Raw genomic sequence first — 22,073 nt, forward strand, 5'->3', positions numbered from 1 at the left:
AGAACAAAGCTAGGAGCCCAGGCTCAGGGGCAGTGGGGAGGCGGCGGTGGTTGGACAGGGGCCCCCTCCTCTGCAAGTCTGAGCCCTCTCCGGGTGCCAGAAGGACTGTGGATGGAAGTGAAGATGGAGGGATGATAGTGGGTGTGCAGGAGGAGAATGCAGAAGAGGAGGATGTGGGCTCAGAGAACACTCCACCTGAACCTGAGCTTGCCCCCAGCTCCCTGACGCAGAGCCAGGCCCCTCCACCCTCTTCAGCCCTTCCCCACCACCCTCTTCCGGGTCCCAGATGGAAGATGGTCGGGTGCTGTTAGACACCTGGTATGTTATTAAGCCAGGCAACACCAAGGAGAAGATAGCATTCTTTGTTGCACACCAGTTCAGTGGAGCAGGTCAGCCCAGACCCAGCGCTATGAAGGTAAAGAGATGAAACACAATTGGCATTATTTACATTTTTGTTTGATATGGCAAATTTTTTAACTAAATATAAATGATGGTCCTTCTCTGCAGGTTAAAGGTAACTGGGCAACTGACTGCAGTAAAGCCAAAAGACGCGAAGATGCTCATCCTATGACCCTCCAACACGCTCCCAAGCCTCAGAGCCAAACCTCAGCCATGACTCCTCACTTGCGCCTCATATCCCTGATGAGCCACCTTTAGGAGGAGTGAATGAGACAGACCTGCTGTCGGTGGCAGAGATGGTTGCCTTGGTTGAGCAGAGGACAGCCATGGCCCTCCAAGGAATTGTGGCTGTTCATGGGAATCAACACCACCATCAGCCCCCTAATACCACTCACAGTCAGGGCCTTACCACACACCAGCACACTCTTCTCCGGGGCACGGTGTCAGACCCTACTCCTATTGTGTTTGTGTCAGACAGTTCAAATGGCCAGCCCTCCAAAGAGGACCAGGAGTCCTCATCTCCCATCCAGATAGACCAGGAGCTGGAGGAGCAGCAGGAGTCATTGAGGGTAGCCCAGGCCATAGCACACTTTGAGTCCCAGAACCAGGAGAATCGGTTCCATCTGGGCGCTGGTCCTGGAACAGACTCCTCTAATCAAGACCGAGAACGGGAGCATAGGAAAGGAGGGGAGTCCGGTGTTGTAACCCCTCCTCCACCCCCTAGTCACAGTCATGGTGAGGTTAGAATAGCTTTCAGAGTGTCAAATCTGGATCCACGGTCTCAGTTGGAGCCAGCTGGCAGGTCACGCTGTATGTTTATGAGCTGTGGTGGTGGGGGTAACCAGGCAGCGGCCAGGGCCAAAGAGAAAATCACCTGTGACCTCTACCAGCTTGTCAGCCCCTCATCTAGAGACCCCAGTAGTCTTCTTCTTGCCGCCACAACTGCTGCCCCTAAACCAGATGGAGACCTCCATCACCCAGACAGGCAGGCATGTGGCAGCCCAGACCCAACCCAGGAGGAGAAGAAAGCTGTGGGTGTGTGTAGGGAGCGAGTGACTGGCTTCCATGTGGAGGTGGTGGTGACAGGTGCTGTGGACCAATGTGTGTTTTATGGCAAAGACAGTACAGAGAATGTGCAGGAGGAGACGGTGTGCTTCGCTATGCCTAGTGGTGGGGGTGTAGGGAGCTCCACTGACCCTTCATCAGATGATCCCCCTCCTGGACAACTCTTCTTCCTTCAGCCCCCTCGGGGCCCAGAGGAGGATGTAAAAGGAACAGGCAGTGGGTCAGGAATTTGCTCTTTGGACTGTGCCAACAACAATGGCCCTGGGGCAGGGGTGGCAGGGAGCTCAGGGGAGCGGGCAACTCGACCAAATTCTCCAAGCGTTGGAGAGGACTGTTCAGATCCTTCACTGTGTCGCCTCTACGCCACGTGTCCCATGACTTCCTGGAGATCCGCCAGATTCAGCGCCTCCTTGAGCCGCGCCAGTACATGCTGCTGCTGCCTGATCACATCATGGTCAACATCTTCAGCTACCTGCCGACACGCCACTGGCAGCCCTCAAGTGCACCTGCCACTACTTTAAGGTGTTGATTGAGACATATGGGGTGCGGGCAGTGGATTCACGCTGGAATCAAGACCCTCTCTACAGGGATGACCCCTGCAAGCAGTGTAAGCGACAATATGAGCGGGGGCGTTTCCCCAGCCGATGGCACCCCAAACCTTACCACCACGACCTGCCTTATGGATCGTTCCTACTGGATGTGCTGCCGGCGTACAGACAAGGACACACCGGGCTGCCGTGTCGGGCTCCATGATAACAACTGGGTCCAGCAGCCTGCTGATGGCTCGCAGCCCATTCGCACCAGAAGGGAGGACAGGAGGGAGGAGGCCAGGTAGAGAGGAAAGACTACACCTCACACATGCCAACTCTCATCTCCTCCTGCTTACCCTGTTCTTGCTCCCTATCATCTCTGTTTAGAGAATGAACAGGACAAAAGAGGATTACAAGGAAGAATCAGCACTCCAAGACTGTTTTGTTTTTCTTTGCTCCAACACTCCTTTCTTGTACTTGCCCTCAGTGGAGGGAAGTTGAGAGACAAAGAAGCAAGAGAGATGTGTCACTCTCCTTGCCTTTTTTCAAGCCCTACAGAATCCCTCTCTCCCCCTACTGTGCTCCAGTGTGGCACCTTTTAAAAGTTTGCATACCAGGGTTGGGGTCCCCTCCTGCTGCTGTCAGTCAGCCCTCTTTCTGCCTCTTACTCATTCGGGTTTCTGTCTAACTCCGTACATGGCTGTTAGGTAATTCATGTGAAAACTTTGCAGTGTATTTGATTGAGATTAGCATTCATAAAGTGACGCATAGAAATGTATTGCCCTAGAGCCTCCTTACTGTTCCCAGTACTTCTATGTTCTGTGTTGCATCACAAACTTCCATGTTAGCTGTACAATGGTGCTTCAAGGAATAAGCTGTACCGAGTCCAACAGATGTAAAAGTTTTCAGTGGTGGAATGTTAAGCGTTGCTAAAGAAATGTGATTGTATAAAGCAAACTTGATTTTCCGTTGTACAAGATGCCATTCGTACCTGTCCCGCCGCCATGCGTTTCTATTTCTCTGAATGTGCTGTAATGTTGTACTATGTTGATTAGTCCCCTGATGATGCTGCTGAAATCATTGCCTGTGTCACTGACCTATTTCTGAACTAGCCATACCATTGGTTAATGACAGGCACAGTCTCACTATACTAGCCAGTCTTACTGGCCACTGAGACCTGGTATTGTTTTAGAGTGGACCCTAACCTTGCTGACCAGCCATAAAGAGGAGCCACTGAGTACTTTGTGGTTTACAGAGAATTATGGGAGATGGACTTTATTGATTAAGACCAGTGGGATTGAATGGGATTAAAAAGAAAACTTGATGTCACTTTGGAAAGGCCTGATGTCACTTTGTATGGTTTGATTGACTTGCTTGTTTGCCTTTTTTTTGTTTGGCTGTTTTATTGGCGTGTCAGAGAATGTTTGCTGTTGTATTTGCTTTTATTCTTGAGGACTGTGTTCTCCCTGTATCAGTGTGTCACCCTACTCTACCTGCAAAGATGTATTTTTTAAATGCTCCATCTTTGTTTTAACCCCACTCCCCAGCTCTCTTCCTTTCCTCCGTCCTCCAATTCGGCAGAGGGCAGTGTTTGCCAAAGCAGTCATTCATGCTTCAAAGCGGTTGAAACCAACTACCGCAGACACTCTACACCAGCTTCCAGCCTTAAAAGCCCCCTACCTCTTACCCACCCTGCAGGAGATTGAGGCGTCAGATACCTCACAGATGATCAAGAGTATTGGGATTTGCACAGGACCCTGTAAGTGGCTAGATATCAGATTTTCAATAGACTCCATCCAGCTCTACTGGATCCACCCATAACTCTGTGTGGGAGTGTAAGATGAACAGTGCCTGGTGACTCTTCATTCTTGGAAAAATCTTTCTCTCCTCCCTCCCCTTGCTTCTAAACTCACCCACCCCTGCAAGCTGACAGATTGGACTGATGTGATGAATGATGCTGAAACTCTGCATGGAGGTGGGAAGATGGTTGGGTATTCATGGGAGAACTCTGTAGGTTCCAGACATGTACAGTGCTAATGGGAATTATCTGCTTAAATAAAAACAGAAGTGATGATTAAAACTGGAAATCTGAATCTCTACCTGGTTTGTGTGGTGTGTGATGAAGTAAATATCAGGCCTGCAACCAATGATGGTTTTAAAGCTGATCCTATAACAGTGATTGATTAAATCATTTGTCCTTACAATGACCGTGACGATGCCTATCACATCTTATCAGAGCTGAAGTTAGTGTAACAAACCGGCAAACAACTGCTTTCAAGAGTATTCTATGGGACAGAAAAGCAAGCAATACTTTGTATTTTTTAAGATATACCCACCAAATAATTTTTCTTGACAATCTTATGATTTATTGTATGACTGATTAAATGACCAAGCACATTTAAATACAGATTAGAGACCACATTGAGAACTAGACATGCACATTAGCCTATGAAATACGGAGTATTAATTGCTCCCTTGGTGACTTTTGTAAAGTGACTCAATTTCATACATTGATTTATTTATTTTTTTTCTTAAAAGGAGTTGAAAAAACTTTGAAAACAAATCTTTGGGCTACTTGATACTTTATGGGAGTATACATTTTACTTGGCTTCCACATAATACTTTTTTCTTCTCGCACCTCTTATTTCAGTGATGGACTTGTGATTGAATCAACATGTAAGAGTATACAGTAATGGCATTCTAACCTCATAAAATTTTTTTAGACTGCATTACACACACTGTTGGAGAAATGCAGTGAGTGAGCACAACCCATTGTGCTCTACAGAGAAGTGAGACTGTTGGTAGTATACTTGACTGCCTAATTTTTACCTTTTTTTGTAATTGTGACTATGATTTGCAGTGGCAAGTACTTGCCAACAGGTGGCAACATTGTTTTATTTACTCTCTGAAGAGTGACTTACTGAATCATACCAACAAAGTGATTAAATGTAATCACATCAAGATTCCAACTCACATGCACTTTCAAGTAGAATTAATATGACTGCTAAGCGTAGTAACCCCACAAAAAAACTGCTACAGCCATCATAATGAGAGCATTAACATCCACAATGTACTTCCACACCGGGTCCTCGCTGATGTCAGGCAGCTTCTGTGATGCCTCAGAAGTTTCTTGCTCGTGGGCCTGGGAGCCGCTGCCGCTGCCCCCGCCACAGAACCGACCAACCAGGCGACAGATAAAAGACTTGTTCCCCTCTTCAGCCACTGAGAGGAAGAGAGAAGAGAGTTAGTACTTTCTCCTAGATTTGTCTGTTTTTGTGACTGACATCTTTTCTTTCTTACCTGCATCACTATTCTCCCTCATCCTCTCCTCAGCCTCTCTCCGAGCTCTTCTTCCATTCTCTTCCTGCTCCCAGTCCAAATCCTTCCTCTCCTCTTTTGAATGACGCAGGCTGAACACCAGACGATGGAGCTGAAAAGAAAACAATTTCATAAGCCACAGAAACAGACACCATTTGTACATTTCCTCTAAAATGCTGGCAAGGTTTTGCTTAATCCAGTGGCAGATCAGGGCTCTCAAAAAGCTTTCATGTTATGTAGAGCTGCTCGAATATGAAAAAAGTCATAATCACAATTATTTTGGTCAATATAGAAATCAGCATCATTGACTTTTAGAAAGATGATGCATTGAACTTAAAAAAACAGTGAAACTGTCAAATGACAAATCAACAGTGGAAACACCTTGAACTGTGAAATGTCCCTTCATACTCTTCCTGTTGAACTGTTTTTTTTTTTTTCCAATTCAGAACACAAGACAAAATAAGAGTTTACTCGCTAAACGTAATGTGCATAATAATCGTTTTTTGTGATCATTAGGAGCCAAAATCGTAACCGTGATTAAAATTCCAATTAATTGCACAGCTGCCCTAATATCATGGCCCTTTAATGAATAAGATTTGGTCTTAAAGGTCCCATGGCATGGAAATTTCACTTTATGAGGTTTTTTAACATTAATATGCGTTCCCCCCCAGCCAACCCTGTCTATGAGAAAATGAAAACTCAGATGGGCCGAGGTTACCTCCCCTTTCTCTGCTTTGCTCGCCCAGAGAATTTGGCCCACCCATGAGAGAGAGACATCATGGCTTTCAAACGAGCAAAGTGGCAGTTGGTCAACGCCACCCCCCCCCCTCTCTCTCCTCCTCAATAGCTACAGACACAGAAATGGCACATACTAAGGAAAGCTCATTGTGGGACTGGCTCTAGTGGCTGTAATTCTGCACCAAGGCTGAATTTCGGGAAAGAGACTTCAGATACAGTATTAGGGGACCACTAAGGTCTATATAAAAGCATCCAAAAAGCAGCATGTCATGGGACCTTTAAGGAACTTGATATGACTGATATTTTGTGTACCTCCTGTTACACAAACATGTGGGGTCTCAGTGAATCAGTGCATCTGTGAGTTTATTAACACACTAAGTCACTCACATGTAGATCCTCTATGGGCTGGGTGCAGTAGCTGACCACCAGCACCAGAACTGACGTACAGAAGAAGAGTATGATTGCAAAGTGGAGGTAATGGATCCCACACACCAAGAAAGGGCAATAAGACGGGAAAACACAGCTGCCGGAACCAAACCAGAACTCAGGCAACATCCGGCACAGACCCATCAGCAGGCCGCCTATCAGGCCCCAGAAGGCACCCTTGAGGTGAAGGCAGATGGAAAATCAAATGTTCTGTTGGTATGATTCCCCCAGGTGTTTCATCAATGGTAATATGATTTAATATGATGTTACCATGTGTGTCATCTCACCTTTTCATTGACCCTCTTCACAAACACAGCCAGGAGGAAGACTGAGGCGATAGGCGGCGCCAGATAGCTTGAGACTGACTGGATGTAATCAAACAGCTGACCGCTCTGAGCCGCCTGCACAACTGGGATCCAACAGATACTGACGGCTACGATGCACAGAACCCAGACTCTAAAGAGGAGAGGAAGAACAAAAAGAAGAAATACATGGGCGGTTGGTGATGCCTTCAAACCTATCCATATCAATTCACAGTATCCTACATTCATACACTTTGGAATAGCCCCAGAGTTTGTTTCAACAGAAGCCCTTAAGATAAACTTTTAAAGTCGTGGTATCAATCACATCACAATTAGCACGTGTATCTTGGGTCTCAGTTGAGGAGCTCAGTCTACTTATCTTAATGACATTTCATTGGCCACCTATAAACACAAACAAATTCTTTCATTTCAAAATGGTTAATGGCACAAAATATCAGCTATTGTTAAGTTGAATGCAAAACCCCCTAAAAATTGTTCTTATTAGTAAAGCCCTTACCCAAACCCTAGCAGTGTAAATGCCATCTATGCAAGGAGTAGAACCATAGCATCATGAAAAAGACTTTATCAGGAAGAAGCATTTTAGACTACACATTGTTTTGTTCATTTTTAAAAATGTGTGTTGTAAAATATAAAAAGGCAGAACAAACTGCATTGCATGTGCCCTGTACTGTATATAGTGTAATCTAGTGTGCGATACTGCAAAATTAGGTATCGATCCGATACCAAGTAAATACAGGGCCAGTATTGCCGATACCGATACCGATTCATCATCAAGTTGCTAAATCTGAATGAATATTCATGACCTTTAAGTGTTTTTGTGATTATTAATAAGTTAAAACCCAGGACAGAATTTTCATATGCTTGTATAAATTTGTTATGTTAACACTGTATCTTACAGCCTTTTTGCAAATTATACAGCTTGCCGTTGTTTCATTTTTAGCCACACAGCGCTCCTCTTCCTCTCTGTCATTCTTCTGCTCCGTCTCTGTCCTGCTTGTGTGTGTGTGTGCTGCTGGCCGATGGCGGGCCTGGCTGCTTGCTTACTTGTACAACATTAAATTGGGGGGGGGGGGCGAAGCAAAGTGTGCCTGCTCTGCACTGTTGACAGGAGCGGTATTTGAGAGCAACGGCACTTTTTTTTTGGCATTTTAGGCCTTTAATCGATAGGACAGCTTAGTCATGAAAGGGGAGAGAGAGGGGGAATGACATGCAGCGAAGGGCCGCAGGTCGGAACCGAAGCTACGGCCACGGCGGCGAGGACTGAGCCTCTGTATATGGGTGCTCTACCAGATGGGCTACCCAGGCGCCCGACCAGGTCGCCTCTTTGATGAAACTGCAGCAGTACACATTGGAGAGAAAAATCTCATTACATTGGTATTGATCAATATCAATACCAACGTTGGTAGGCTATCGATATTATCGATATTTGGATCGATCCACCCACCACTTAGTGTAATCCTTTTTTCTTTTTTTTTACATGCATAACAAACTGCTTGGGCATAATGGATGTTTTTTTGTATCATATGATGCTCTGATGTTTCCCTGACAAAGACCTTGTAGGTCACATGGCATCACTGAATGTTTGTGAGCAAAATTCAGTGTACTTCCTTAAATGTAGCGAATGTAGTCCAGCGACATATGGTTTGTAATCGGTAAGCACAAGAGAAAGACACCGTCCTTTTACCTGCCCACAATAAGCAGCTCGCGCTGGGTGGCCCATGGTCTGATACGAGTCCAGATGTCCATGGTGAACAGGGTGCTGCTGCTGTTAAAGATGGAGGCCAAAGAGGACATGAGAGCAGCCAACATCACAGCCAGCATCAGACCTCTCAAACCTGCACAGAGAGATCATGGCAGCAAGAAAAGGTGCGTGGAAGAAGAAGGGGACAGAGAGAGAAGATCAGAGGAAGTTGGCCAAAATTGGTGGTGAGAGTGGAAAGGATGAGAAACGGAACATAAAACTTATCCTCCTCATCTTTTTTTAAAAAGTAGTCTGTACTGCTGTGCATGTAAACACACTGTTTGTTATGTGTTCTTACCATTTGGCATAATTGACACCACCAGTTTAGGATAAGCGATGTTGGAGCAGCCCACTTCAGTCCCACACACCCTCTCACACACCTCAGGGACAACACAGCCAACCTCATCTACAGGTGGAGGAAAAACACACACAGCGTAAAGATACAGATTTCTTTTTATGACATTTGCTTGATAAAAGTACAACCGTGCAGAGCTATCATACTTCACCCTATGGTGTGTCTGTTGTTTTTGTCAACCCCCTTTAAATGTGATTTGAAAGGACAAGCGTAAGCCACAGACCTGGGTAGAGTACCCTGCTGATCATGCCGGGGAACACCATGAGGAACATTGGCAGCAGTTTGAGGTAGCCACACATGATGCAGCCGGCCTTCACATGGGTCAGACTACGAGCTGCAAGGCACCGCTGGACTATCACCTGGAGTCAAACAAGACAGGATAGCTTATTTTGTGTCAAGAAAAGACTGATTCACACATGAGAAACATTTCCAAATGGAAATCTAGTCAAGGTTTATAGAGTTTGGTTCAGTTTGTGAGTAAGCGCCAAAAGGTGTCCATCCATTTTTGCATTATGTATGGCTGGAGAGTTATTTGGTTCGTAGGTCTCCCTGATCATTCCTGCTCCTTAAAGGTGCCGTAGGTAGGATTGTGAAGATCCAGTCTTTAGCCAAAGAATTTGAACATCGACAACTTCTCAGTCCCTCCCCCCTTTCTTCTAAAGCCCAAAACGGTCTCCTAAGCCCCTCCCCCCACAAGGGAGAATTAATGTGTGTGCATGAGCAGTGACTGACACGCAGTTAGACCCCCGGCCCTGATTGGTGCATCTGAACAGGGAGCGGTGGATTTTTGCAAATAGCACTACAGTAGGTGGTGCAAGAGGAGCCAGATTTTTTTTTTAAATGACCTGCTTCATGTAGTTCTACTGGAACAAATATGACAGAAAGTTAGTTTTATAAGTCTTACTTACTGCACCTTTAAGGATAGGCAAAGATGCTAAATAGATTTTTTCAATACAGGAAAAAAGGTGGTAAATTATTAAAATTACATATACATATATATATATATATATATATGTAATTTTAATAATATTTTATTATTTTTATATTATTATATATTTATTTATTTTAACCAAAGAAATACAGATTTCTAAGGCATGATATTTTTTATATTATTAAAGGTTTATTTATATAGGGACATAAGGATTTTTGAAGGTGGCTAATGTTGGGACACATTTCAAGTGGTCTGGCAGGGAGTTAAATAATTTTGCCCCTTTTACTGAAAAGGCAGTTTGAGCAAATGATGTTCTACAGAAAGGGATACGACAGTAGCCTTTTAACACTGCTCAGGTGGTGGATCTGGTACCGCTTTGCTTTCTTGTTATTGTTTTGCAAAGGGGTGGAGGAGCAGTCTTATTTAGGTATTTGAAGACCAATTTAACAAAATGCAGAGAAATAAAATTAGCAAACTTAAAATCTTATTGCAAGATGTTAAGAAGTCATATTCTGGTCTTATCTTAATTTAAACCAAACATGTAGTTACTAGACGTTGGTTGATCTATGTGTATACCTTGAGCACTAATACCAGCTCTGTGTGATGGAGAAACTAAAGCAAAGCTTTTCAACGTCAACGTCAAACTGGGATATTCACCTGGTCTGAACACCAGTACCAGCCTCCCACTATAGCAATCCCAAACAGCACTCCAGGCCAGGGCAGGTCCCCTGTGGTTGGGTGCCTCAGCATGCTGAAGGCGTCGTGTCTGGGGGTGTAGCAGTGGGGGGAGATATTGTAGCGCTGGGGATCCATTGAAGAGAAATTGCTTGGCATAGCAGAGTTGTACTTGGCCAGCAGAGCACTGTAGCCTCCTACTTCAGCAAAAGCTGGAAGTCAAAAGGAGAAAGGGTAAGTTCTTTGTAATTTCTGTGTATTTTATGCTGGACCCTAGTGGTGTTTTTCGATTCAAAGTGATGACGCTACAATTCACCTCCGAATTCCATTCAACCCTTAAATTCGCATAGCTGCATGGTATGCATGAATATCCCTGTTATTACATTAACAACATGTAAAACAAGACAGTTTTATGTTAAAAAAAAGAGAGAAAGAAAAAAATACACACACTGTATGCTTTGTTCTTTCCAACTCAGCTTAAAAGTCCAAAGCTCTCTTGTTGTCCTAACTAAAGATATGAGTCAGCCGCTGAGTCAGCACTATCATCTCAACGCATCACCAATTCACAGAAGAAGGTGGCCTTTTTTTCCTCCTCCACTGGTTTCTTTCCCACTTTTATCTTGTCTGCCTCCTTCTTTGTCAATAATCTACACAAGGATTATACTGGTATATACTGACCAAGTATAAAGAAATCAATAAAGTTGCAGGGGGTGGTTGTCTTTGTGTAGGCTGAGGTGGAGAGTTTTACGTCTCTGCAGTGTCAGCGTACTGTACACTGCTGCAGTGAAATGAATGATTACTGACCCTAGTTAATCTCTTTCCTGTTGTGAAGTTGCAGGGGAGGGGCATAGCCACAGGCCTAGAGGGACTGACAGAAGCCAAAAACATGAACTGTGTGTAGTGTGAATAAAAATATCTTTTGGAAGGTTAAATATGATGTACTTACAGAAGCCGGTGAGGACGAAGGCCCCGGCAATGATGACAAAGGTCTGAACTGTGTCAGTGTACATCAGAGCAGCCAGGCCACCTGGTAACACAGTCACGCACCTTAAAATACACACACTTACACAAATGGTGACATTTAAAGAGGTACTTCAACAAGTTCGTATTGCACTTTGATAAAGTTGGGGGACTTGCAAGAGACAGGTAAAAAGAACTGAAGCAGCAGAGGGTGATACATACTGATTGTTAGGCCAAGCTCCAAAAACACTACATTCTGACAATTCCCACAATGCAACATGGTATCATCTTTTCATTAAAAAGATGCTACCTTACCCTAGTATGTAACACAGGTTTTCTGTTTTGAATTTGCAGTTTCCAAGTCCAAGCCAAGATAACCCTGATGACATGACTTTGACATGATGGGGAAATTCTTTCAAATTTCAGAGTGCTTCCTCCAGAGTCATAGAAGACATTATGCAACTGTTTTCAGAGGCTAAATAAAAATAAGTTTACTTAAAAAAAAGGAACACTACCGTCATGATGGGTAATCTAATGCTCATGTGTAAAATTGGACTAGGCTCATTACATAGGCTAGCCTACATACCTGTAACAGTGTACAAGGCTGTTATTAACAGAAGGGTGATGACGGCCAAGTAGATGTTCCACCCTAATGCCTGCTGGATAAACACAGCCCCCGAAAACATATCCACCTGGAGAGAGACAGAGAGAGGGGGCGAGGGAAGGAACCAAGAAAGAAACCTACTGTACGTTTTTGTTTTCTCAGACGGGATGACTCACTGAGATCTTGGTGAAAATGTAGAGGAACAGAGAGATAACGGAGAGGTAGAGGCTGATCCTGGTCCCCCCGAACCTCTTCTTCAGGTACTGCGGCATCGTGATCACCTAACGCAGTGTGCGTATCAATATAGGAAATTACAGAAGTCATCATGTCAGTGAACGATAGGCTACACTTGTTAACACATAATACAGCCTGAACTACTTACCCCAGCTGTGAGGTAGACAGGTACAAACAACCAGCCCAGCAGCAGCACAATGAACAGAGCCTAAACAGTAAATGAACAACACACAATATGACATGTTAAATCATGTTATCCTCCAATGCACTGTGAGAGACTTTTACCTCTTACAGTAGATTCAGGTGGCTTTTGGCACAAGAGTAATGTATGCATGAATTCAGTGTTTTAAAATGGTGATTTATGGGAATTAAGTTGAGTTGAGTTGTACAAGCTGTGAGTGTGACTTACGTTCCACTCGAACCCTCCCACAGCGATGCCACTCGCTGCCCCAGTGCCTGCCAGGCCCACAAAGTGACCACTACCAATGTTGCTGGCAAACAGAGATGCACCAACCTGAATTAAAAAAAGAACACAGAAAATCATTGAAGAAACCAAATCCAAACCTACAGAAGTACCGTGACATCATACAGTATGAAGACTATGACCAGAAATGCACAAAACAGAGACGTGCACAGCATATTCACCCATCAAAATCTTTAGGAGTTTCAAAATCGAGCCATATATTGCCCCTTTTCTGGAAGGAACCACTATATTTTTGTTACTTTTTAAGATACAAAAGGATATGACCTGTATTTGGACAAACTTTGCCTTGACATCCTTCCATGACTAAAAGACATGAACTTACAGTTACAATACTCCTGCCGCATACATTCTTGATAAGGGTTCCCTAAATTGTTTTTTTTTTATTTACTGAGCAGGACATTTTACAGTGTAAAAATAAACTTCAGCCCCCTCTGATGGATAAACTATGAAATGATAACACCACCTTTACATTTCTGTGCTGCAACGTCTTATCGGCAAACATACACACTGATATTAATAAGCTAATATTGGGCCGGCTCTTTACTGAACTCACCGGCCACCAGGTCATGGTGCGTCCTGCCAGGAAATATCCTGAAACTGTCCCACGTTTGGTCCGAAACATGGCCTAAAACACAGACAGGACAATTGTGTTATTCTCACAAACCAAAATCAATGTCACCTGTGGTTCCTTATACATACAATTATGAGACCTGCATATTTTATGGTGGTATACATTTTTTTATTAAATCATAATAATCTCCCAAAGATTAGACTCAGTCTCAGTTACGCACACAGACTAACACAGGTGCACTCACCCAAATGCCGACACTAATAACCATGATGAAATATCCAACAATGACAGCGATGTCTGCTGGGTTGTTGATGATCACTTTGTCTGACGAGGAATCCGCCATTGCTTCACTTATCCTGTACGTTGATTTGATTAGCTTTCTATACTACAACCTGTCTTTGATTTATCTGGAGCTTTGCTTCTAATAAAGCCTAAAAAATACCACCTTCATCTGCAAAAAAAAAACAATCTGAACTTAGATATAAATATGAACAAGAAAAAAACCTGCATCTGTAGAAGAGTGATGCCTCAGCAGTAGATTAGTAGTGGTCAGTCCAAGTGAGAACTTTGGCCAGCTGTAACTGTGACAATGGGCAGCGCCAGCAGTTTATTAGAGGAATTATTAACACCCAACCATGAAAAAAACAGGTATCCCTCATGTAGTTCCACTGGATTTTCAACATTTTACATGCAGAAATGAAGACTTGTATCTATTAAAGGCCTCTTTTATGCCCAAACAGGTACTTCATGTGGCCCCCACCATACAAAAATAATTAGCCAAAATACTTAATCATTGTTCCTGCAGTTGTAAAAATTCACCAGTGAAAAACACATAAGCAAACAGTCCTTTAATCATTTGATAGCACTGCTTTCATCAAAACATCCATTTGCCTTTCAGTTCACAAACTTGGTCAGGTGTACAAATGAGGGCAGATTCAATTCTCTGAATGGACAGTATTTGGGTGTGAACCTGTGTGCAAAGAACTCGTGTTAAACAGATTTTAACCTCAGCATAGAAAACGTGCAAACACGCACACAATCACCTTCCGCGTGTCATACGAAAGCACACAAAGGAAAAAGAAAATCAACTCATGTGACATTTCAAGGTGGAAAATTCAGATATTTGAAATGAAAAAGGTAACACAAACTAAAGCTTGCATCTCATCACCAACCAAAATAACAAAAACTAAAAAAAAAAAGGTATCTGTTGTGTTTGACTAGTGAACTTACTACTTATTAAATAAAGTAACTGGTGGTGTTAAACATCTGCTGTTAGCTGGGAAATTGGGGGAAGTTTCACTATTCTGTTCTTGAGGGAGTCATTTTAACACTTTGGAAAGTTTTACAAGTTAGGATGGTTTGACTGAAATCTACATTTGAATCTCTTGGTAGGTTGACTCATTATAACCCAGTGGAAAGCAGAGCTCTGAGACAAACCTGACCAGTCTAATTTGAGTCCTTTTTGGGGGAGCTACTAGCCTAGAAATCTAGACGCACCCTAGCAGCAGCAAAACATCTTGATGTGGGTCTGGCATGTCAGGCTAGGGAGCTACAGGAATTTGCCCTCAATTATCAAGTTTTACAATTACATTATATGAAATACTCTCTCTTTTTCCTCACCAAATTAATGCTTTTTAGCAGGTTTAAATTTAAAATGTTCAGGCTTACCCTTGAGTTACTGCTTCAGCAATAAATCCACTTTGCAGGTCTAGGATCCTGTACACAGTCACACTACATCATATCCCAGTTGTAAGACCTGTAAATGGAATCCTATTTTGCCATTACATCCTGTATCCATCCCAATTTCTTCTTTTCAGTTGATAATGTATTCACAGAATCTAAACTGCGTCAATGTTAACCAATCTAAAGTTACGTGTGAAAACTATTATCTGGCCTGCAGTAATGAAAACGGTGATTGTTAAAATGTTAAGAAAAAAAAAAGATTTCCCTGCTGCTATTTTAGCATTTAAAACTAATTAATTTTAATGTCACTGACATCTTTCAGTGACTTTCTCTGTGTCTGACTTTAAGCACAAAACAATCTAAAAATATCCTTGTTTTATGGCCTTGTTTGGTAGTTTGCAATCTGATGACAACACTGGTAGAATTCTGCCATTTTCAGACACAGCTGGCAGTGGTTTTCATATGCACATCCCCCACAGAAGTATCTGGATTTCATCAATGTGAGTAAATAACAGAGGAAAACAGAAGTGAAAAGATTAAGGAAAACATGGTGGCCCACAGCAAAACAATGTGCTTACATTTGTGGGCAAACATTCTGACCTTTCATAAAATCAGAATTTAACAATTAAGTTGCTTTAAAATCCCTTTCAGATCTCAACACATCTGCTCCCGTTTGACGAGTCTGTCTTAGCCTATAGCGCCATCCTGCAGGACGAGCTGTGGTCAGAGCAAAAAGGTTACCATTTCGAAAAACAACAAAAACCTTTGAAATACATTTCAATAAATTAGGTACAGTGCTAATGTGTTCAGATAATCCATTACCTCCACGCCAAACACATTCACGGGTCCTGTGGCTGGAGCGATTAAAACCAAAATGTGATTTTGACACGGCTGCTAACTCAAGCAGACAACTGTTCAGCTGGCTTGAAGGTTTAGCAAAAGCGCGGTAGTCTGGACACAAGTTCTGTAGGTCATCTTCACGTTTACCTTGCGTCCCTGTAATCACACCACGCTAGCTGAAAAGAAGAGTTTGTTTTCTTTGCAGCACATCTTCATAAACGTCTATACCAAATCCTTTTACTTAAAACACACATTGTCATATCTATTAATATGGAAGACGGTGTTCTGGCTATCATCTTTTTGTGTATTATCCAGCCTTATCTGCACATTTCTCCCACTGCTATGTTCCACTTGTTTGAGGCAGGACCTTTAAAAGAGCATTTAAGAACACCAAACATAAGCACAGTTTCTACCAAATAAAAAGACGCCATCATCAGATGGAGGGATCTGACTGCCTGCGTAGTGAGACCCGTGAACAGGGCTTTGCAATATTCAACACTAGGCAGTGTCCAGGGGGCAGGTATAGTAATCATTACAGTATAGTATCGCGATATTTTTTGATATTTTTCGTGGCAATACTGTATCGATATAGCCTGGATGCCAGCCGAACTTAGCCCCGCCCACAAAATTCGAGGTCACATTCTGACTAGAATCTGAGTAGGACCACGTCAGGCTAGTATCGATACACAGACGCCAAGTATCGATCTTTTATGATATATGTGTTGGTCAGTCGGTCTGCTTGACAATCCCATTTTGCAGCAATAAAATTGAAGTGAGATGAACAAAGAGAGAAATGTATCTTTTTCGTTAAAACAGATGTTGACAACATTTTTCTTTGGGGACATCATTTGAAATTGGGAAAAATTTGCAATATGTTTAAAATCACAATAATATCGTATTGTGACATAAGTATCGTGATGATATCATATCGTGAGGCCTCTGGGGATTCCCTCCACTAGCAGGTATTTGACTTTCCTGATGTTGTGAAGGATGAAAGTGAACAAATGAGCCATTGATGTGCCGTCAAAAACCCGCCGAGGTTTCCTGCAGGACGTTCAGCTCTTCACTGGGTTATGGGTTTGATAATAAAAAGATGCAGTTCATTTTAAAATGCAGATTTGTAACTCATATACCTCATGGCTGCTTTGTGTGTGGCAATAAATGGGCCAAAAATACATTTTTGGCTCTATTTTGTTGATTAAAAAACAAAATGACTAATGGTACAAGTAAGAACTCTATATGCAAGTAGTTTTATGAAATATATATTTCACTTAAGTCACGTTTATTTGTATATCCCTTATTGCAGTTTCAAAAGGCTTTACAGGCCCACATTAGAGAAAAAAAACCAAGTTCAGGCAAATAAAGTGGAACATAGCATGGTCAGAAATGTGCCAATGTCCTTGTGTCTAAACTAGACGCTGCTTTAAGATTCACAGCATTCAAATGGTTTCCAAACAGCCATTAAAAACTTACGCCAGCAAAAAGCTGAAACTAACATTTCGTTTTAAGAAAACAATTAAAAAGGCCTTTTTCTCTCAAAGGACTACTGTTCTGACAAATAGTCGACTAGTTACATTCAGGTGCACGTGGCCTGACTTTTAACCAGTTTCTGGCTCCACTTACATTTTATTATCCATATTACATTTCATAAGATTTGTCTGCATCCAGTCCATTATAGGTCTACTCTGGGCTGCACTCAGACTGTAACAAATGGTCTCTTCCTTGTGACTTCATCTCAACACCAACAGAAGAGCTAATTCGAACTCAGCCTGGAGCTCATCTTGTGACAAATGAACGGCTGCCTTGACTTCAGTCATACTGGTCCCTACAAAGCTAGTCAGCGGACTTCTTGCAGTTTTCTTTGGCTAGTCTCAGTCTGGACAGGATGTGTTTCTTAGGGAACTTTAAAGTGGTACACCCAAACTGGCTCACCCCTCCAGTGTCTCCAGGGAGTTTCTCACGTCTCTGGACCCAACTGCGCCAGCCGGGCTTCCAACAGTACACACTGTCATAGAACCGTGAGCCGTTTTCCCCACCCAGCACATAAATCCTGCGTTTCCACCTGGCCACGCCCCCAGCTGCAATCCGCCGTGGCAGCCCGGGAAATACCACAGGGCTTGGGGAGCGGTCACTTCCACCACCTGCACCCCCTCGCTGCTCTGCAGTGACCATCACCCCTCCCCCAGTCACCTCCCTCTCTACTCCAGACCCCCTGCCCTCTCTGAAAAACAGAACACGCCCAGTGGCGTCTAAAGTCTCCAGATTGGTGTAGTTTCCGTCCAGGAACTTGGTGGTATCCCTCATGTATCCCCCAATTGCACACACTCCTCCTCGCACTGCTACTCCTCCAGCAAGACAGGTGGCGCCGGAGTCCAGAGCCACACGTGTCCAGCAGTCTGTTAGGGTGTGATAAATAAGCACCCCTGAGTGGACCACAGCACGGTTCTGTTCAAGTGTGGTTCCACCCAGAAGGTAAAGCCGTCCACGTAATGCTGCGCTGGCAAAGGCGCGCAGAGGGAGCGGTAACCGAGGCCCTGGAGCCCACTGAAGCGTGGTCAGCTCCAGGGTCTCACTGGAGTCCAGCAGAGCTGAGCGGTTACTACCACCCAAGGCATAGATTGACTCTCCACAGCCCAGCAGGCCTAGCATAGCCCGTGGCTGGATCATGGAGGGCCGCTCTACCCAGCGGTCCAACACTGCATCATATTCATGCACGGCTGCAGACACAGAGCCTGTCCGCAGAATCCCACCCGCTACAAACAGCCGGTCACCTACAGCCGTACAGCCGGGACTGACCAGCGAACCCAGTGCTGCTAACTTCTCCCACTTCCCTGTCCGAGGATCAAAGCAGTCCACTGTATAGTCTCTTGCAGCTAAATTCTCTTCTTCCCGAGGTGTCAGGTCCACACAGACAATCTTCTTCTCAAACATGCCCTCCCGTGGTCTCAGAGGCCCCCCGAGGCCCTCACCAGCTGCAGCGGGCCCCAACTCCTGGCACAGTCTTCGGCTCTCTTCCTGGGACAGCAGCCCCGGCCGCAGGTGGTGAAGCAGAGCTGGCATGTGGGCGTAGCGATCTAAGGGCTGGTGCTCTGCCCAGCGGCGCGCCGCGTCGTAAACCTCTGCTTCCGAGTCCACCCCGAGGCGGTCAGAGCTCAGGAGGCTGCCTAAGGTGCCGTGGTCAAGCAGGAGGAAGTCTTTCTGCCGGGCCACCCGGGGGAAGTGCTGGGCTACGAGCCGCAGGGAGGCACGCAGCAGCAGCTGGTCATGGTGAGAGCGAGCAAGAGAGTACATCCCCAGGCAGTTATCCACTGAGAGGTGCTCAAATAGAAACCTGGAGAGATAAGAGTAGAGAACAACCACAAGTGGAGATAAAGACAGAGGGGCGGAAGAGGAAATGAGACAAGAGGGTCTGAAATGTAGAAGACAGAAGCTGGTTTGTTAAACCTAATGCTAAAGTAAATAGACAGCCGCCTGAATTGTAAAGGCTAATGAATAAGGCTGTAAACTCGATCACCGGTCACTTTTATACAGCATAGTTACCTGGAGCACAGGTCTTGAAGGGGCATCACCTGAAGCCGGTTGGCAGCCACAAACAGATCCTCAGCTGTGTCCAGAGAGAGCCCAGCCTCACCGGTGTACACAAACTGGATGACCGTCTCCATGACCGAAGGCGTCACTTCCTCCAGTCGGATCTCAGTGAGGCGAGACTCTACCAGCGGGCTGGTGAACATGGCCCGAAAGTACGGGCTCACGGCTGCTAAAAGGACTCTGAGGGGAGAGAAGGATGAAAGATAGAAGATAACGGTTTCATGTCACGTGCAGAAGACATTGCTACATTTTACAGTGCTACGTTTTTGTCTACTCACAAGAAGTGGCTCACAGTCAAACCAATGTGTTTGATATATTTCCCCCTGTTTGATATCAAACAGAGGGTGCAAACTGCTTTCTACGAGAACAGAGCTGGCCTGTATAATTGCAACTTCATCAGTTACATCTGCTTTGCATTCTATTTTATAATAGTTGGGGAAATAATTATTGTGGTAGAATTTCCAGTTTGAGAACTGATGCTGTGTAAGTTGGGACAGTGGTACCACAGGGCACATTAAGGTCAGGGACCAACACAACACTATATCAAAACGTGTCTCAGGCAAAGCAATAGTTCAAATCTCTGTCTTCTCAATTGACTGGGATTTAACCGCTGCATGATACAAAATACTGTTTTTGCCTGTTTTTCTCTGACTCCCCAAGGTCACAGGAATAAGATGACACCCCATACACACAGAGTAGACACACTGGAGAAGCATATGCACACACACCATAGATAAAGTGAACTCTACCGGAGTAGAATGTGCTGAAATGAGTGAAGAAGGACCTTATTTGGTAATCTCTAATCTTGTATGTCCAGCATTAGTTTAAATGCTCCTTCAGAAAGACAGGAACTTCAGAGTTGGGATGACACTATATGACATCACACTATGGTTAAATTGTACTGCTTGATCCTAATTCTCCTCGTAATGCCTCTACGTAAATAATCAAAGTCCCCCGAAACTTCTTCGGTGTCCAAGCTTATCAGCTCTCCTAAATTATTAACAATCATTGAATTAAGCAATCTGTAATTCAATTGTTAGTCATTTAGATAGACTTATAGTTATAGAATTTATAGAAATAAATCAAATATTTGGAAGTTCTGGTTTTCCTACAATTGTTTTTTCTATGTATCAGCTTCTTTGTACTATATAGCAGTCATACCTGTGACACATGAACTTCTTTCCCTCAACAAGTAGAGTAACATCACACAGCTGCTGAGCATCAAGGAGCTGCTTCAATCCTAAAACAAAGCAGAACGAGGAAGGAGAAACAGAAAGGAGGGCGAGAACAGAAGGAGGGGTGAGTAAGATTTAGACAAAAGCAGAACAGAGAGAGGTTGGGATGACAGGTGAAACTTAACAAGTAGTTTCCAAATTCCCAACACCATCCTCTCGTCATGTATCCGTCTCACCATGTGTGATGTAGTCTCCCAGTGGTGTGGTACTGTCATCAGGGAAGTCCTCCTCCTCTGAGTCGCTGTCCGACAGAGGTTCTCCTCCTCCCCCGTCCCCATCCTGCCACGGCTGGGGACGCCAGGTGACTGTGCCCCCCCGCACAGCATTCATCTGAGGTACAGTACGCAAACACTCATAGTTTGGCCAGAGAACTATACACAGAAAATGTGTTAACCTATATGCATGCAAGGCCTATCTGTAACAGACAGTCCTATGTACTATAGATAGAGGCTTATAACATACAGTATATGACCCAGATAAACAAAAACGTTGCTTTATGACAAAGGTCATGATACAGCTTAATTTTAAGTTTGCTACATATTTACCCCACTCCCTAGTTGCAGTATGTTTCCTTTTCTTTCTTTTTTTTTTTTACCAGAAGGACAATAACAAGTATGTTAACCCATAAACGACAGGCTATAATAGATAACAAACACAAAGCAGACTGTTGTTGTAGCATCAGTTTACCGGTAAGATGTTTTTTTTTTTTTTTAGCTTACAGTACCTTTGCTCTTCTTCTCGTTTCCACCGTGAAGGCTGGTTGGGTCTCACTTTCAACAGAAATTGGTGAGGCAGTTTGGGGAAGGCTAATTGTATCTAAGTACCCGGTTATTACCAGAAGCTTCGGGAGGTTTTGCTTGCTCTCATCTGGGTGTCTTAGTCCTCCGGGCTCAGTTTAAACGCTCGTCCCGGGCCCTGTGGAGAAGACGCGTTCAGGCTACTCGCTGCTCATCCATCACCAACGTTACTGACTGACGGACCAAACTAGCTTACAAAGGAACAGTTCTCCCGCTGTGCAAAGGCTTCTCGCCGTAACACACATCAGTCCACCATGGCATTATGCTCACACGTCCAGCTCGGTGGTAAGGCAGTAACGAAGAAAATAGTTTGTAGAGCCTACAGGATAAAAATTAGGACTGAGTTCAGTCGGCCGCACTTGTCACGTCTGAACCGGATTACCGCAACGTTAAACTTCCGCTCATCTGATTGGATGACCTTTGGCTCGTGACGATTGTTTGGAGCTGAGTCGTTTTCTGTCACTGGGAAAATTAAACGTCTCCAGCTCGCTCTTTGACATTATGTGAAAACCGTTGCGTAAAATAGCAGTTACTAATTTTTTTAAAATATAATTTAAATGAAAACATTCGTTTTAT

The 22,073-nt window shown here is 44.0% G+C and overlaps 2 protein-coding genes and 1 pseudogene across 3 annotated transcripts; 1 reads left to right on the plus strand and 2 right to left on the minus strand.

The window, feature by feature from the left end:
• LOC114552913 (F-box only protein 46-like) overlaps window positions 1-2,551 on the plus strand; it is a 13,598-nt pseudogene extending 11,047 nt beyond the window's left edge.
• Window positions 2,552-4,381: 1,830 nt separating this feature from the next.
• Window positions 4,382-13,896, minus strand: LOC114552386 (sodium/glucose cotransporter 2). The gene is made up of 15 exons (XM_028573125.1): window positions 13,599-13,896; window positions 13,337-13,408; window positions 12,709-12,813; window positions 12,448-12,507; window positions 12,242-12,346; window positions 12,048-12,153; window positions 11,448-11,528; window positions 10,484-10,713; window positions 9,119-9,254; window positions 8,839-8,946; window positions 8,484-8,634; window positions 6,764-6,932; window positions 6,438-6,653; window positions 5,295-5,424; window positions 4,382-5,216 (listed from the first exon to the last, which is right to left on the minus strand). The coding sequence occupies exons 1-15, from the start codon at window positions 13,695-13,697 to the stop codon at window positions 4,999-5,001; spliced, it is 1,986 nt and encodes a 661-aa protein (XP_028428926.1). The 5' UTR covers window positions 13,698-13,896; the 3' UTR covers window positions 4,382-4,998.
• Window positions 13,897-17,123: 3,227 nt separating this feature from the next.
• si:dkey-260j18.2 (kelch-like protein 8) lies at window positions 17,124-22,019 on the minus strand. Of its 2 annotated transcripts, XM_028573480.1 has the most exons (6): window positions 21,694-22,019; window positions 21,425-21,615; window positions 20,877-21,030; window positions 20,627-20,705; window positions 19,418-19,645; window positions 17,124-19,208 (listed from the first exon to the last, which is right to left on the minus strand). In XM_028573480.1, exons 3-6 carry the CDS (start codon window positions 21,028-21,030, stop codon window positions 17,711-17,713), a joined length of 1,959 nt encoding a protein of 652 aa, XP_028429281.1. In that variant the 5' UTR covers window positions 21,425-21,615; window positions 21,694-22,019; the 3' UTR covers window positions 17,124-17,710. The 2 variants fall into 2 exon arrangements, with proteins under 2 accessions (XP_028429281.1, XP_028429280.1); XM_028573479.1 differs by having other exon boundaries at window positions 21,425-22,019.
• Window positions 22,020-22,073: the final 54 nt, after the last annotated feature.

This window comes from Perca flavescens, chromosome 3, assembly GCF_004354835.1.
Source record: "Perca flavescens isolate YP-PL-M2 chromosome 3, PFLA_1.0, whole genome shotgun sequence".
Lineage (NCBI taxonomy): Eukaryota > Metazoa > Chordata > Actinopteri > Perciformes > Percidae > Perca > Perca flavescens.

Excerpts from the sequence above, each read along its gene's own strand:
- si:dkey-260j18.2 (XM_028573480.1), bottom strand. The coding sequence starts at position 21,030 with ATGAATGCTGTGCGGGGGGGCACAGTCACCTGGCGTCCCCAGCCGTGG. Across the intron at positions 20,706-20,876 it reads GGGAGACTACATCACACATG|GATTGAAGCAGCTCCTTGAT; the intron begins GTGAGACGGATA and ends GCTTTGTTTTAG. Across the intron at positions 19,646-20,626 it reads AAGAAGTTCATGTGTCACAG|AGTCCTTTTAGCAGCCGTGA; the intron begins GTATGACTGCTA and ends CTCTCCCCTCAG.
- LOC114552386 (XM_028573125.1), bottom strand. The coding sequence starts at position 13,697 with ATGGCGGATTCCTCGTCAGACAAAGTGATCATCAACAACCCAGCAGAC. Across the intron at positions 8,635-8,838 it reads GGTGTCAATTATGCCAAATG|GTTTGAGAGGTCTGATGCTG; the intron begins GTAAGAACACAT and ends CTCTCTGTGCAG. Across the intron at positions 5,217-5,294 it reads GAGGGAGAATAGTGATGCAG|TGGCTGAAGAGGGGAACAAG; the intron begins GTAAGAAAGAAA and ends TCTTCCTCTCAG.